This window comes from Gekko japonicus, unplaced genomic scaffold (genome assembly GCF_001447785.1).
Source record: "Gekko japonicus isolate JY-2015 unplaced genomic scaffold, Gekko_japonicus_V1.1 scaffold424, whole genome shotgun sequence".
Classification (NCBI taxonomy): Eukaryota; Metazoa; Chordata; class Lepidosauria; order Squamata; family Gekkonidae; genus Gekko; species Gekko japonicus.
This window is the reverse complement of record NW_015165247.1, coordinates 959,611-973,490: the sequence shown is the minus strand read 5'-3', so window position 1 is coordinate 973,490 and position 13,880 is coordinate 959,611. Positions and strand designations below refer to the sequence as shown.

The window sequence follows — 13,880 nt, the reverse complement described above, 5'->3', positions numbered from 1 at the left end:
TCACGTTGAGGGCGTGGCCCCGATCGTCGGAGGGAAAACCATAGAGTTTTCCCTCCGACGATCAGGGCCACGCCCCCAACATGATTGACGTGATTGCGTCACCTCTGGTGACGCAGCCACGCTGCGCTTCGGGGAGCGGAGTTCCCCCCGGGGCCCAATTCCGCGGCAGCGGAAATCGGGCCTCCAAAGCGGGGGGTTACCCGCCACCCGCCCCCACTTGGCAGCCCTAGATGTCGGGGGATTGAACCTGGGACCTTCTGCATGCCAAGCGGAGGCTTCCCTCTAAGCTGAGTTAGTGTGAGCTAGCTCACAGTTTCTAAGCCTCTGGCTCACACATTTTTGTCTCCGCTCATGAAGGAAGGGTCCAGAGCAAACTGATTTATGCAGGAGCCAAACCGCTCGCTCACAACTTTCATGCCAGCAGCTCACAAAGTAGAATTTTTGCTCACAAGACCCTCCACAGCTTAGAGGGAGAGTTGTAATCAGTGCTCCCTCTAAGCTGTGTCAGTGTGAGCTAGCTCACAGTTTCTTAGCCTCCGGCTCACACATTTTTTGCCTTAACTCAGGAAAAGGAGGGCTCCAGAGCAAACTGATTTATGCAGGAGCCGAATCGCTCCCTCACAACTTTCATGCCAGCAGCTCACAAGGTAGAATTTTTGCTCACAGGACTCCACAGCTTAGAGGGAGCATCAGCTCTACCACTGAGCTACAGCCCACCCCTTAAAAGCCAACTGATGGCAAGGGCAGAAATGACTGAGCAATCTGTGAACCAACACGGAGCTGCCTTCTACTGAATCAGTGGCTCTCCAGGGTCTCAGGCTAGGGTGGTCAGGTTTTACCGGGCGTTGTGGTGGGGGGCTCCCACCTCCCACTGGACCATAGATTTTTGGTCAAAACACTAGAGTGTTGATGTGCGACGTGCCCAGTGTGATGACAACATCACGCTGATGCCGACGCCACGGGAGGGGGCTGTTTGGGGGTGGGGCTTCCCCAGCCAGGCAGCTGTCCGGTGGTAGATGGGAGCCCCCGAAATCAGGAAAAACCCCACCTCAATCAGGGGTCTTCACATCACCCACTCCTTGGTCCTTTTAACTGGAGATGCCGGGACTGAACCGGGGATCTTCTGCATGCCAAGCAGAGGCTCTTCCACTGAGCCACAGCCCCTCTTTTCAGCCCTCCAGGGTCTCAAATGGAGGTCTTTCAAATCACCCACTGTCTGGTCCTTTTTAACTGGAGATGCCGGGGATTGAACCTGGGACCTCCTGCATGCCAAGCAGATGCTCTTCCACTGAGCCACAGCCCCTCTTTACAGCTCTCCAGGGTCTCAGGCAGAGGTCTTTCCCATCACCTACTGCCTGGTCCTTTTAACTGGAGATGCCGGGGATTGAACCTGCGATGTTCTGCATACCGAGCAGAGGCTCTGCCACTGAACCACAGCCCCTCTTTACAGCCCTCCAGGGTCTCAAGTGGAGGTCTTTCACATCACCCACTGTCTGGTCCTTTTTAACTGGAGATGCCGGGGATTGAACCTGGGACCTCCTGCGTGCCAAGCAGATGCTCTGCCACTAAGCCACGGTCCAGGCTTACCAAATACTTACTGTGATTCGGCGGGGGACACATACTTCTTCCCAGCCCTCCAGGGTCTCAGGCAGAGGTCTTTCACATCACCCACTGTCTGGTCCTTTTTAACTGGAGATGCCAGGGGACTTTCTGCATGCCAAGCAGAGGCTCTGCCACTGACCCACGCCCCCTCTTTAATTTCACATTGCCCAGCCAACCCCTCTACCTAAGGAGGCCTTTCGAAACGGAGCCCTGCAGAACCTCAAACCTGCCTACGCAACCCCTCCTCACCAGCATTTTCTGATGTACAGGATCCAGCTGTTCCTAGGGAAAGGCGTTCTGTGCATGCTCAGGAGCCTCTTACCCATATTCTAGCATCGTCGAAAGAGCACCGCACCTGGGCTTGGGGGCAGAGCTGGGCTCAGGCTGGGGCGAAAGTGACAACCATCAGGGATCAGCACCCCGACATGAGGTGAAGCCAGCTTATGGCAGGCTTAAGGTGGTCCGAAGAAAGGAATTTGAACTTCAGAAGAGTAAATCCAGGGAAGTCGCTCTTTCCTTACCTTCATAGGTCCAGTGGGAACCTGCAAACAAAACGGAGAAGTGGCTGAGTCAAGACAGATTAAGAGAGCTTCGCGGCATGCATCACTAGAATGATCAAAGGGTTGGAACACTTCCCCTATGAAGAGAGGTTAGAGCGCTTGGGGCTCTTTAGCCTGGAGAAATGACCGCTGAGGGGTGACACAATCGAGGTTAACAAGATTTTGCAGGGGACAGAGCAGGTCGAGAAAGAGGTACTTTTCTCCCTTTCTCACAAGACAAGAACTCATGGTCACTCCATGAAATTGCTGAGCGGTCGGGTTAGAACAGATAAAAGGAAGTAGTTCTTCACCCAAAGAGTGATGAACACATGGAACTCACTGCCACAGGAGGCTACAAGCATGGACGGCTTCAAGAGGGAATTGGATAAGCATATGGAGCAGAGGTCCATCCGTGGCCATTAGCCACAAGGTGTAGATAGGAACTCTTGGTCTGGGGCAAGGGATGCTCTATATTCTTGGAGCTTGGGCAGGGGGGGGGAACAGTGGGAGGGGCTTCTAGTGTCCTGGCCCCACTGCTGGACCTCCTGATTACTCCTGGTATTTCCGGCCACTGTGTGACACAAAGTGTTGGACTGCATGGGCCACTGGCCTGGCCTGATCCAACATTGGCTTCTCTTATCTACTTATGTCTGGGGCAGGGATGCTCTGTCTTCTTGGTGCTTGGGGGGGGGGGGTCAACAGTGGGAGGGCTTCTAGTGTCCTGGACCTCCTGAGGGCACCTGGTATTTTTGGCCACTGTGTGACACAGAGTGTTGGACTGGATGGGCCACTGGCCCGATCCAACATGGGTTTCTCTTCTGTTCTCTTATGTTCTTATGTTAACACCGCCTTTAATGAAGCCCAGAGTTCCCCATAACAACATACGGATTGCCCCGCTGGAACACACGGAGCTGCCTTAGACTGAATCAGACCGTTAGCCCATCCAGGTCAGTTGTGTCCACGCAAGCCGGCAGCCGATCTCCAGGGTCTCGGGCCTTTCACCTCCCCTCCTGTCAGATTCTTTAACTGGGAACTGGATCTGATATCTGAGGCATGCCAAGCAGGTGCTTTGGCCACTGAGCAGAGTTTGGCATCTAGCAACCAGCCGGATGCCTCCCTGGGAAGCAGCGCCACACACACACCCCTCCACTGTTTACCCACAGCCCTTGCCTCTTCAGAGGTAGACTGCCTCGGAATACGAGGGTTCCTTTCTTAGTTGCAACTGTTTGGTGTCGTGGTTAAGTCCGTGGGCTCTAATCTGGGAGAACCGGGTTTGAGTCCCCACCCCTCCACACGCAGCTGCTGGGGTGACCTTAAATCAGTCACAAGTTCCCTCAGAGTTGTTCTCTCAAGGGCGGTCCTCGAAAGAGCTCTCTCAGCCCCACCTACCACGCAGGGTGTCTATTGTGGGGAGGGGAAGAGAAAGGAGATTGTAAACTGCTCTGAGACTCCTTTGGATAGTGAAGAGTGGGGTCGAAATCCAACCTCCTCCTCTTCCTCTTCCTCCTCTTCCTCCTCTTCTTCTTCTTCTGAAGTTTTATTCTGCACACGAAAATTTACACCCAGGATTAAACTTTCTTGGCCTAAAGGTGCCACTGGACTCAGACTCTGTTCTGAAGTTTTATTCTGCACGCGAAAGCTTAAACCCAGGATTAAACTTTCTTGGTCTTAAAGGTGCCACTGGATTCAAGCTCTGTTCTGAAGTTTTATTCCGCACACGAAAGCTTACACCCAGAATTAAACTTTCTTGGTCTTAAAGGTGCCACTGGATTCCAACTCAGTTCTATAGTTTTATTCTACACACGAAAGCCTATACCCAGAATTAAACTTTCTTGGTATTAACAGTGCCACCAGACTCAAACTCTGTTCTTCTGTAAAGGATGTTTCAGTTTGCACTGAACGGATCCCCACTGAAACTCAGGGGGCTTACTTCTAAGTAGCACAGAGTTTCAGGCTGCAGAAGACAGCGACTGACCCAGGTAGAGTTGCCAACCTCCAGGTACGGGCTGGAGATCTCCCAGAATCACAACTGAACTCCAGACAACATAAATCTCTTTCTATTAATTACTTATTTAAAACATTTATTCCTCTTATCCTGGAGAAAATGGCTGCTTCGGCAGGTGAATGGCATGGTGGCCGTATACCCTACTGAGGCCCTTTCCTAAACCCCTCTCTCCTAGACTCTGCCCTCAAATCTCCAGGTATTCCCAAATCTGGAGTTAGCAACCCTAGATCTGGGGAACTTCATGGCTATTGCTGAGCTGAGACTCGAACTCAGCTCTCTTCAGGGCAAGTCCCAGGCACATGGAGTGGGTGGCCCCCCTCCAACCGCAGGGTGGACTCCGACGTAGAGGCGGGCTTTGGATCCCAGCCAGCCAATCTCCTTCTAGCTTCTGCCCGGAGGGTGGCGGCTTGTTTGAGGTCCTGGCCTTTCAAACCTGCCCTCTATCAACAGCCACTTTGGAGAAGGTCCCCCGTCCCCCGTCACCCATTGTAACAGAGAGACAGAGGAGCAAAAAAACCTCTTCTCCAGTTACAGCTTTGAAAACAGTGGTGTTTTGGCTCTTGCTCTAAATATACCATTGCATTAATATTTCTCGCCCGGAACCCTTCTTTTTTTGGACAAGTCTAGAGAAGTTAGACGCGCACACAGAAACACAAAAAGTCCGGATTAGAGCCAGTGTTGACAGAAGAGATAAGGGGAGCCGAATTTGCTCAACACCAGAGAGGGCAGCTGGTCCCTGGGGCAGAGAGGTGACCTGCAGACGGAAGCCTCTCACCCTGTTTCTAAAATTACTCTTGCAGTGTGAGAAGAGATCTGGCAAAAGGAGAGTCTCTCTCTCTCCACCCATCTAAGTTAGGAAAAAACGTCAGGACTTAAGGTTGCCAGATCCAGACTGGGAAACACCTGGAGATTTGGGGGTGGGGCCGCCTGGGGAGGACAAGGAGATCATAGACGGTTAGAGTCGGAAGGAACCTTGCAGGTCATCTAGTCCAACCCCCTGCACTCTGCAGGAGCATAGCCGAAAGAGAGCCCTACAACATACCCGAAAGTGGGTCATCCAGCCTCCGCTTGAAAACGTCCAGAGAAGGAGCATCCACCACCTCCCCAGGCAGACTTTTCCACTGCTCAACCACTCTGACAGTCAGGAAGTTTCTCCTGATATCTAGCCGGTCACGACTCCCTTGTCATTTCCACCCATTAGATCTACTCTTGCAATGCGGAGCAAGAGAAAATAGATCCGCTCCATCTTCTACATGACAGCCCTTCAAATGCTTGAAGACTGCAATTGTGTCCCCTCTAAGCCTCCTCTTTCCCAGGCTAAACAGACCCAACTCTTTCAGCCTTTCCTCGTAAGACTTGGATTCCAGCCCTCTCACCACCCTGGTTGCCCTCTTCTGGACACGCTCGAGCTTGTCAACACCTTTCCTCAAATGTGGTGCCCAAAACTGGACACAGGACTCCGGGTGAGGCCTGACCATAGCAGAATAGTGGAGGACAATGCCACAGAGCCATCCTCCAAAGCAGCCACTTTCTCCAGGGGTGGGTGGGGCTGAGAGAGCTCTTGACAGAAACGGCTCTTTTTCAAGAACAGCTGTGCCAAAGGTCACATCAGCAGGTCCAAGTGGAGGAGTGGGGAATCAAACCCTGTTCTCCCAGATTAGAGTCCGCGCACTTAACCACTACACCAAACTGGCTCTTCAAAGGAGTTTGTAAGCCACTCTGAGACTCCAAGTGAAGGACGGGGTATAAATCCAATCTCCTCCTCCTCCTCTTCTTCTTCTTCCTCTCCCTCCTCCTCCGTTGTCCTCTGGAGTTTGCTTAACTTCATGTTCGTTGCATCAGTAACACTGTCTAACCATCTCATCCTTTGCCGTCCCCGTCTTCTTTGACCTTCAATCTTCCCCAGCATCAGGTGAGGGCTCCCTTCTCATTGGGTGGCCAAAGTATTTGAGCTTCAGCTTCAGGATCTGGCCTTCCGGGGAACAGTCAGGGTTGATTTTCTTTAGGACTGAATGATCTTATCTCCTGGCAGTCCAGGGGACAATCAAGAGTCTTCTCCAGAAGGCTGAGCAGTTGCTGATTTTGCAGTTGCTGAGCAGTTGCTGATTTTGCCTGTTTGCTGGCTGGCACTTGCCGAAGGCCTCGCTCAGACGAGCAAAGCTGTCAGGGTGGAGCAACAGGGGGAAGAGCAATCCCACAGATATGAGGGTCCAAGGCCACAGACGGCCACATGATGGCCAGCGTCTTAAGCGGATTCTGGTAACTGAAGGACAACCAATGGAGTGACTGCAGAACGGGAGTGACGCGCAGGCTCCGTCTGGTTCTCGATAATGACCCTGCTGTAGCATTCTATACTCAGTGGATTCTCTGGACTGACTTGCGGGGGGAGACCTATGCACAGTGCATTACAGTAGTCTAGTCGAAGCAATGGTATTCCCAGTAGGAATGTATGGCTGCAAGTGTTGGACCATAAGGAAGGCCGAGTGCCAAAGAATAGATTCTTTTGAATTGTGGTGCTGGAGGAGACACTTGAGAGTCCCTTGGACTGCAAGGAGATCAAATCAGTCAGTCCTAAAAGAAATCAACCCTGACTGTTCCCTGGAAGGCCAGAGACTGAAGCTGAAGCTCAAATAGTTTGGCCACCAAAGGAGAAGGGAGCCCTCACTGGAGAAAACCCTGATGCTGGGAAAGACTGAAGGTCAAAGAAGACGGGGACGGCAAAGGATGAGATGGTTAGACAGTGTCATTGATGCAACGAACGTGAAGTTGAGCAAACTCTGGAGCACAACGGAAGACAGGAGGGCCTGGCGTGATGTGGTCCATGGGGTCTCAGAGAGTCGGACTCGACTGTGCGACTGAACAACAACAAAAGTCTCGATGTCACCATGGCATGGATCTAGGTGGCCAGATTGTCCATATTGTCCGTATCAGGGTAGGGGGCCATCTTCCAGGCTAGGCTGAGTTGACCCACTTAGGCTAGCTCTCCCAGTGAGTTACAGTCTTGCCTCTGTCAGGTACTCCTCATGGGGCCTTGAGTCAGTCTCCCAACAGCAGAATCCCAAACCGAGTTATACCTTCCTAAATCTCTTGTGACCAATGGGCTTACAGAGGGCGGGACTGTTCTAATCTGTGGTGTAAATGGCTCACTTCCCCTCTGTAGGATGTCCGTCAAAGAATCCTGCAGAGTTTGAAAAGTTCACCTTCTGTCAAAGGTGGCTCCGTCAAGAATCTTTCTGAGCATCGTTTTATTCTAATTAGCTGTCCCGGCCATCGGGTCAGGGTGACGGCGACCACCTGGCGTTTCAGAACAGATTAGAAGAGGCATCGAGGAGAGTTTTGCGCTCGCTCCTAGTGTGCAAGAGGTCAGCAGGATTTTATAGATCGAGTTAACCCTGTTGTCTTTTTCTCTCTACAGGACCCGGGTATGAACGCTCCCTCTAAGCTGTGGAGCCTTGTGAGCAAAAATTCTACTTTGTGAGCCGCTGGCATTGAAGTCGTGAGCGAGCGATTTGGCTGCTGCCTAAATTAGTCTGCTCTGGGGCCACCGTCCTGAGCGAAGACGAAAAAGTGTGATCCGGAGACTAAAACACTGTGAGCTAGCTCACACTCACTCAGCTTAGAGGGAGCCGGAGATTTCTTTACAGTTTATTTATTTTTTTGCTTCCCCATAGCGTCCCATCCGGTGGAATTTAGCACAACTCCAAACCAGTGTTCCCTCTAAGCTGAGTTAGTGTGAACTAACTCACAGTTTTTCAGCCTCCGGCTCACACATTTTTGTCTTTCCTCAGGAAAGAGGGCTCCAGAGTGAACTAATTTATGCAGGAGCCAAATGGTAGCTCACAAAGTAGAATTTTTGCTTACAAGACTCCACAGCTTAGAGGGAACATTGCTCCAAACCATCTCCAGCCATATGAAGGTTCCTTCATCCCTTCCGCCCTGCCTAATTTGTTGCTCTTCCCATCCAGATGCCGGAGGCTCCCAGAAGAGTGTGAATAATCCCCAGGAAGAGGACAGGGATCCCGCTGGGCCAGCTTCCTGATGCTGGGCCCCATCTGGGAACTGGCTCGCCCTGTTCTGCAGCCAATTTGGACACGGCTGTTGGGATGCTTCGGCTTCTTACCCCGACCTCTTTAACTTGAGGATCCCCAGCCTTTTGGAGCCTGTGGGGGCCGCCTTTGGGATTCCGACACAGGGTGGGGCACGTCAGCACAACAAAATGGCTGCTGCAAGAGGCGGAGCCAGACACAAAATGCGAGGGTATAGAGGACTCTAATACTAACTTGACAAAGTTGGAATCCAGTGGCACCACTGATACCAACAAAGTTTAATTCTGGGGATAAGCTTTCGTGTGCAGAATAAAGCTTTAGAACCGAGTTTGAGTCCAGTGGCACCTTTAAGACCAAGAAAGTTTAACGCTGGGTATAAGCTTTCCGTGCAGAATAAAACCTTAGAACAGAGTTTGAGTCCAGTGGCACCTTTTAGACGAAAGAAAGTTTAATACTGGGGATAAGCTTTCATGTGCAGAATAAAACTTCAGAACAGAGTTTGAGTCCGGTGGCACTTTTAAGACCAAGAAAGTTTAATTCTGGGTATAAGCTTTCATGTGCAGAATAAAACTTTAGAACAGAGTTTGAGTCCAGTGGCACATTTAAGAGTTAAAAAGTTTAATTCTGGGTATTAAGATCAAGAAAGTTTAACTCTGGGTATAAGCTTTCATGTGCAGAATAAAACTTTAGAACAGAGTTTGGGTCTAGTGGCACATTTAAAACCAACAAAGTTTAATTCTGGGTATAAACTTTTGTGTGTAGAATAAAACTTCAGAACATACCTTGAGTCCAGTGGCAGCTTTAAGATCAAGAAAGTTTAACGCTGGGTATAAGCTTTTCGTGCAGAATAAAACCTTAGAACCAGAGTCTGAGTCCAGTGGCACCTTTTAGACGAAAGAAAGTTTAATTCTGGGTATAGGCTTTTGTGTGCACAGACACTGAAGTTTGATGCCTTTTAATCTGTACAGCCAATTCCTGATAACATTACACAATTGTGGGTTTTTTCCTAGGGTCCCCTCAACAGCAAACGTCTTTTAAACTACCGCAGGACAAGCAGATTCAGTTCAAACAATGCAAGTGGAGATGTTCTTTCAGCCCTGCACAATGGCAGGGGGGCGTGCAAAGGGGTCCTTCGCATGGGTTGTTAAAAGGGGAATCCCTCTTTGAAACGGTGAGGGTGGGGGGCTCTTTCATCACTCTCCTTTCCCCGGGGTGGTAAGTAGTAGCAAGATATTTCTGCAGCCGCCTCCTGTCCTTTGTGGAGATCTTTTCAACTGGCTCAGCCTGCGCAGACTCCTTGGGGGAAAACCCTGCGTGAGGCTGTGCAAGTCAAAACAGCCGAGAGTCTACCAGCACCTTAAAGAAAGGGCAGGCCTAGAAACCTTACCATCCAAAGAAAATCCCAGGGAAGAGTATGCAACAATATGCTTGTAATCCTAAACACCCTTACTTGAAATTAAACCCTGTGTAGCTCGGTGGTATTGAGAAGAAGAAGAAGAGGAAGAAGAAGAGGAAGAGGAAGAAGAAGAAGAGGAAGAAGAGGAAGAAGAAGAAGAGGAGGAGATTGGGTTTATACCCCGCCCTTCACTACTCAAAGGTGTCTCAGACCAGCTCACAGAATCCTTTCCCCCTCCCCTAGGGTTGCCAACTCCTAATTTCTTACCGGCGGGGGACCGTCCGCTTGGTCCGGGAGCTGCTTGGCGAAGTGTGCGCGCGTGCGCGAAGCGCGCGCGCGCTGCCAGGACATCACCGGAAGTGACGTCACACGCTGGGCGGGGCCACGTCGTTTGAGGGGAAAACAAAGAGTTTTCCCCTCAAATGGCTGCCATTTGAGGGGAAAACTCTTTGTTTTCCCCTCAAACGGCGTGGCTCCGCCCCCAGCGTGCGACGTCACTTCCGGTGACGCGCACGCGGGGGTGGGGTTTCCCCCGGGCCCCGATTCCGGCGCGCCGGGAATCGGGGCTCCAAAACGGGGGATTCCCCGCCCCCCGGCTGCATTTGGCAGCCCTACCCTCCCCACAACATACACCCTGTGAGGTAGGTGGGGCTGAGAGAGCTCTTGACAGAAACGGCTCTTTTTCAAGGACAGCTCTTATCAGAACTACGGCTTACCCAAGGACATCCAGCAGCTGCAAGTGGAGGAGTGGGGAATCAAACCCGGTTCTCCCAGATTAGAGTCCGCGCACTTCACCACTACACCGAACTGGCTCTGGTCAGAGTCAACCAACGTTCCCTTGAAGCCGTGGAGTCTTGTGAGCAAAAATTCTACTTTGTGAGCTCCTGGCATTAAAGCCGTGAGCGGGCGATTTGGCTGCTGCATCAATCAATTTGCTCTGGAGCCCTCCTTCCAGAGCTAAGGCAAAAATGTGTGAGCCGGAGGCTAAAAAACTGCGAGCTAGCTCACACCGACTCAGCTTAGAGGGAACACTGGAGTCAACATGAGAAGGACCTCCTGGCACAATCAGCTGACCTTTTCCATCTCCTCAAAAAAACAAAACCCAGCTGGAGGAGACCTTGGATGGCTGGGAAGGAGTGAGAGGAGGGGGCCCCTTGGCTCTCCTACCACAGAGGGGCTGCTTGGCCACCAGGCGCGGCTTCAGGAAGAAGGGAGAAAGCTGGGGAGGGGACATGCTTCAGTTGCAGTGCCGGTGGCTTGGTGTGCAAAACTGGGGAACGGAAATCTCATTCCCTGGCTACTCTCCTTTGCACGCTTCCTGAGAGAACATGAGGACATCAACCCTGCTGAATCAGACCTGGGAGGGTCCCTCTAGTCCAGCCTCCTGCCTCACACAGGGGCCAGCCAGTTCCCCTGGAGGGCCAACAACAGGGCAGAGAGGCCGAGGCCTTCCCCTGAGGAGAACCTCAGAAGAACCCTGCTGAGTCAGACCAGGGAGGGTCCCTCCAGTCCAGCCTCCTGCCTCACACAGGGGCCAGCCAGTTCCCCTGGAGGGCCAACAACAGGGCAGAGAGGCCGAGGCCTTCCCCTGAGGAGAACCTCAGAAGAACCCTGCTGAGTCAGACCAGGGAGGGTCCCTCCAGTCCAGCCTCCTGCCTCACACAGGGGCCAGCCAGTTCCCCTGGAGGGCCAACAACAGGGCAGAGAGGCCGAGGCCTTCCCCTGAGGAGAACCTCAGAAGAACCCTGCTGAGTCAGACCAGGGAGGGTCCCTCCAGTCCAGCCTCCTGCCTCACACAGGGGCCAGCCAGTTCCCCTGGAGGGCCAACAACAGGGCAGAGAGGCCGAGGCCTTCCCCTGAGGAGAACCTCAGAAGAACCCTGCTGAGTCAGACCAGGGAGGGTCCCTCCAGTCCAGCCTCCTGCCTCACACAGGGGCCAGCCAGTTCCCCTGGAGGGCCAACAACAGGGCAGAGAGGCCGAGGCCTTCCCCTGAGGAGAACCTCAGAAGAACCCTGCTGAGTCAGACCAGGGAGGGTCCCTCCAGTCCAGCCTCCTGCCTCACACAGGGGCCAGCCAGTTCCCCTGGAGGGCCAACAACAGGGCAGAGAGGCCGAGGCCTTCCCCTGAGGAGAACCTCAGAAGAACCCTGCTGAGTCAGACCAGGGAGGGTCCCTCCAGTCCAGCCTCCTGCCTCACACAGGGGCCAGCCAGTTCCCCTGGAGGGCCAACAACAGGGCAGAGAGGCCGAGGCCTTCCCCTGAGGAGAACCTCAGAAGAACCCTGCTGAGTCAGACCAGGGAGGGTCCCTCCAGTCCAGCCTCCTGCCTCACACAGGGGCCAGCCAGTTCCCCTGGAGGGCCAACAACAGGGCAGAGAGGCCGAGGCCTTCCCCTGAGGAGAACCTCAGAAGAACCCTGCTGAGTCAGACCAGGGAGGGTCCCTCCAGTCCAGCCTCCTGCCTCACACAGGGGCCAGCCAGTTCCCCTGGAGGGCCAACAACAGGGCAGAGAGGCCGAGGCCTTCCCCTGAGGAGAACCTCAGAAGAACCCTGCTGAGTCAGACCAGGGAGGGTCCCTCCAGTCCAGCCTCCTGCCTCACACAGGGGCCAGCCAGTTCCCCTGGAGGGCCAACAACAGGGCAGAGAGGCCGAGGCCTTCCCCTGAGGAGAACCTCAGAAGAACCCTGCTGAGTCAGACCAGGGAGGGTCCCTCCAGTCCAGCCTCCTGCCTCACACAGGGGCCAGCCAGTTCCCCTGGAGGGCCAACAACAGGGCAGAGAGGCCGAGGCCTTCCCCTGAGGAGAACCTCAGAAGAACCCTGCTGAGTCAGACCAGGGAGGGTCCCTCCAGTCCAGCCTCCTGCCTCACACAGGGGCCAGCCAGTTCCCCTGGAGGGCCAACAACAGGGCAGAGAGGCCGAGGCCTTCCCCTGAGGAGAACCTCAGAAGAACCCTGCTGAGTCAGACCAGGGAGGGTCCCTCCAGTCCAGCCTCCTGCCTCACACAGGGGCCAGCCAGTTCCCCTGGAGGGCCAACAACAGGGCAGAGAGGCCGAGGCCTTCCCCTGAGAAGGACACCAGAAGAGCCCTGCTGGATCAGGCCACAAAGGCCGAGGCCTTCCCCTGATGCACGGTGTATTCAGAGGCTGTCACTGAACAGGGAGCTTTAAGCCCCACTGAGCTCTGCAAGATTTACAGAGAGGGAAGCAGGCCGAGATCTGGTCTGCTGACCAAGCTCCAACTGGGATCACATTCTGGTAGTTTTTTGGGTGCCTGGGGTTCCCCGGTTCCCCCTGGGCCTGTCCTGGGGTTGCCAGATCCAGTTTGGGGGACTCCAGGAGATGTGGGGATGGAGCCTGGGGAGGACAGAGACCTCACTGGGGCGCAGTGCCACAAACTCCCCCCTCCAAAGCAGCCATTTCCTCCAGGGGAACTGTCGTCCAGAGATGAGCTGGGGGAAGGCAAGAGGCCTCGGGGAGGCCCCATAGAGAGCCAGCTGCAGTCTTTGCCAAGGGCCGTTGGTGGGGAAAGAGCTTCAGCGGGGGAAACCTTTCGGGTCTGCAAACCCGGACAGGCCATTCCCACCCAAACATTTTCCTTTTTTCAAGAGACCCGAGCAGCAGCGATTGAAAAGGTTTTCTTCAAGCCAAGTGGAAGCCCAAAGCAGCCCTGGGGGGTGAAGAAGCAGCCCTGCAAAGGTTACAAAAACCCAGAGAAGCCCCCCCCTGGGGTTGGGGGAGGGATGAGCAAAGAAGCAGGAGACTTAAAACTTACCTTTGCTGGCCGCCCAAGCGAAGGAGACTCCTTGCAAGAGCACAGGCGCCCAGAGCATCTTCGGGCAGGTGAAGAGAAGCGAGGGCTAGAGGTGCAGTGGGGAAGATGGGGATGCCCGTCTGCGGCTGGTCCTCCGCCTAGGCCAGGAGGGTCAGTCTTCTCTGACCCCCCCCCCCAGCCCCAGCTCCCCCTCCCTTGCAGAGGAGTCAGGAGGTTCCCAAAAACCAGCCGGGCAAAAAGAGAAGCAAAGTGTCTTTTTAAGGTGGCCCTGGACAGGGAACGGAGGCAGGCTGCCCAGGGACGGAGGGCTCAGCGCCTTAAATACTTCCCAGCCACAAGTGCTGGGAGTCCCAGCAGTGTTTGGAGAGGGGGGCGGGAGGGGGGGGGCCTGGCATTTGGCTGGCGTTCAGGGCTGTGCAAGCCAAGCCGCTTGGCACGCTCCGTGGCGGTCATCTGTAGCTTTCACGGAGGGCGAAAAGGAAAGGAGCACACCGAGGCATGGGTTTCTCCGCAGTGGGAGA

At 53.9% G+C, this 13,880-nt stretch overlaps 1 protein-coding gene across 2 annotated transcripts in view; it reads right to left on the bottom strand.

Moving 5' to 3' along the window:
• Nucleotides 1–13,636, bottom strand: part of CA14 (carbonic anhydrase XIV) — a 55,270-nt gene extending 41,634 nt beyond the window's left edge. For both annotated transcript variants that reach the window (XM_015410105.1, XM_015410106.1), the window contains exons 1-2: nt 13,360–13,636; nt 2,124–2,144 (exon numbers count right to left, since the gene is read on the bottom strand). In XM_015410105.1, coding sequence (XP_015265591.1) covers nt 2,124–2,144; nt 13,360–13,417 — 79 coding nt within the window. In that variant the 5' untranslated portion in view covers nt 13,418–13,636. The remainder of the gene's footprint in view (nt 1–2,123; nt 2,145–13,359) is intronic.
• Nucleotides 13,637–13,880: the final 244 nt, after the last annotated feature.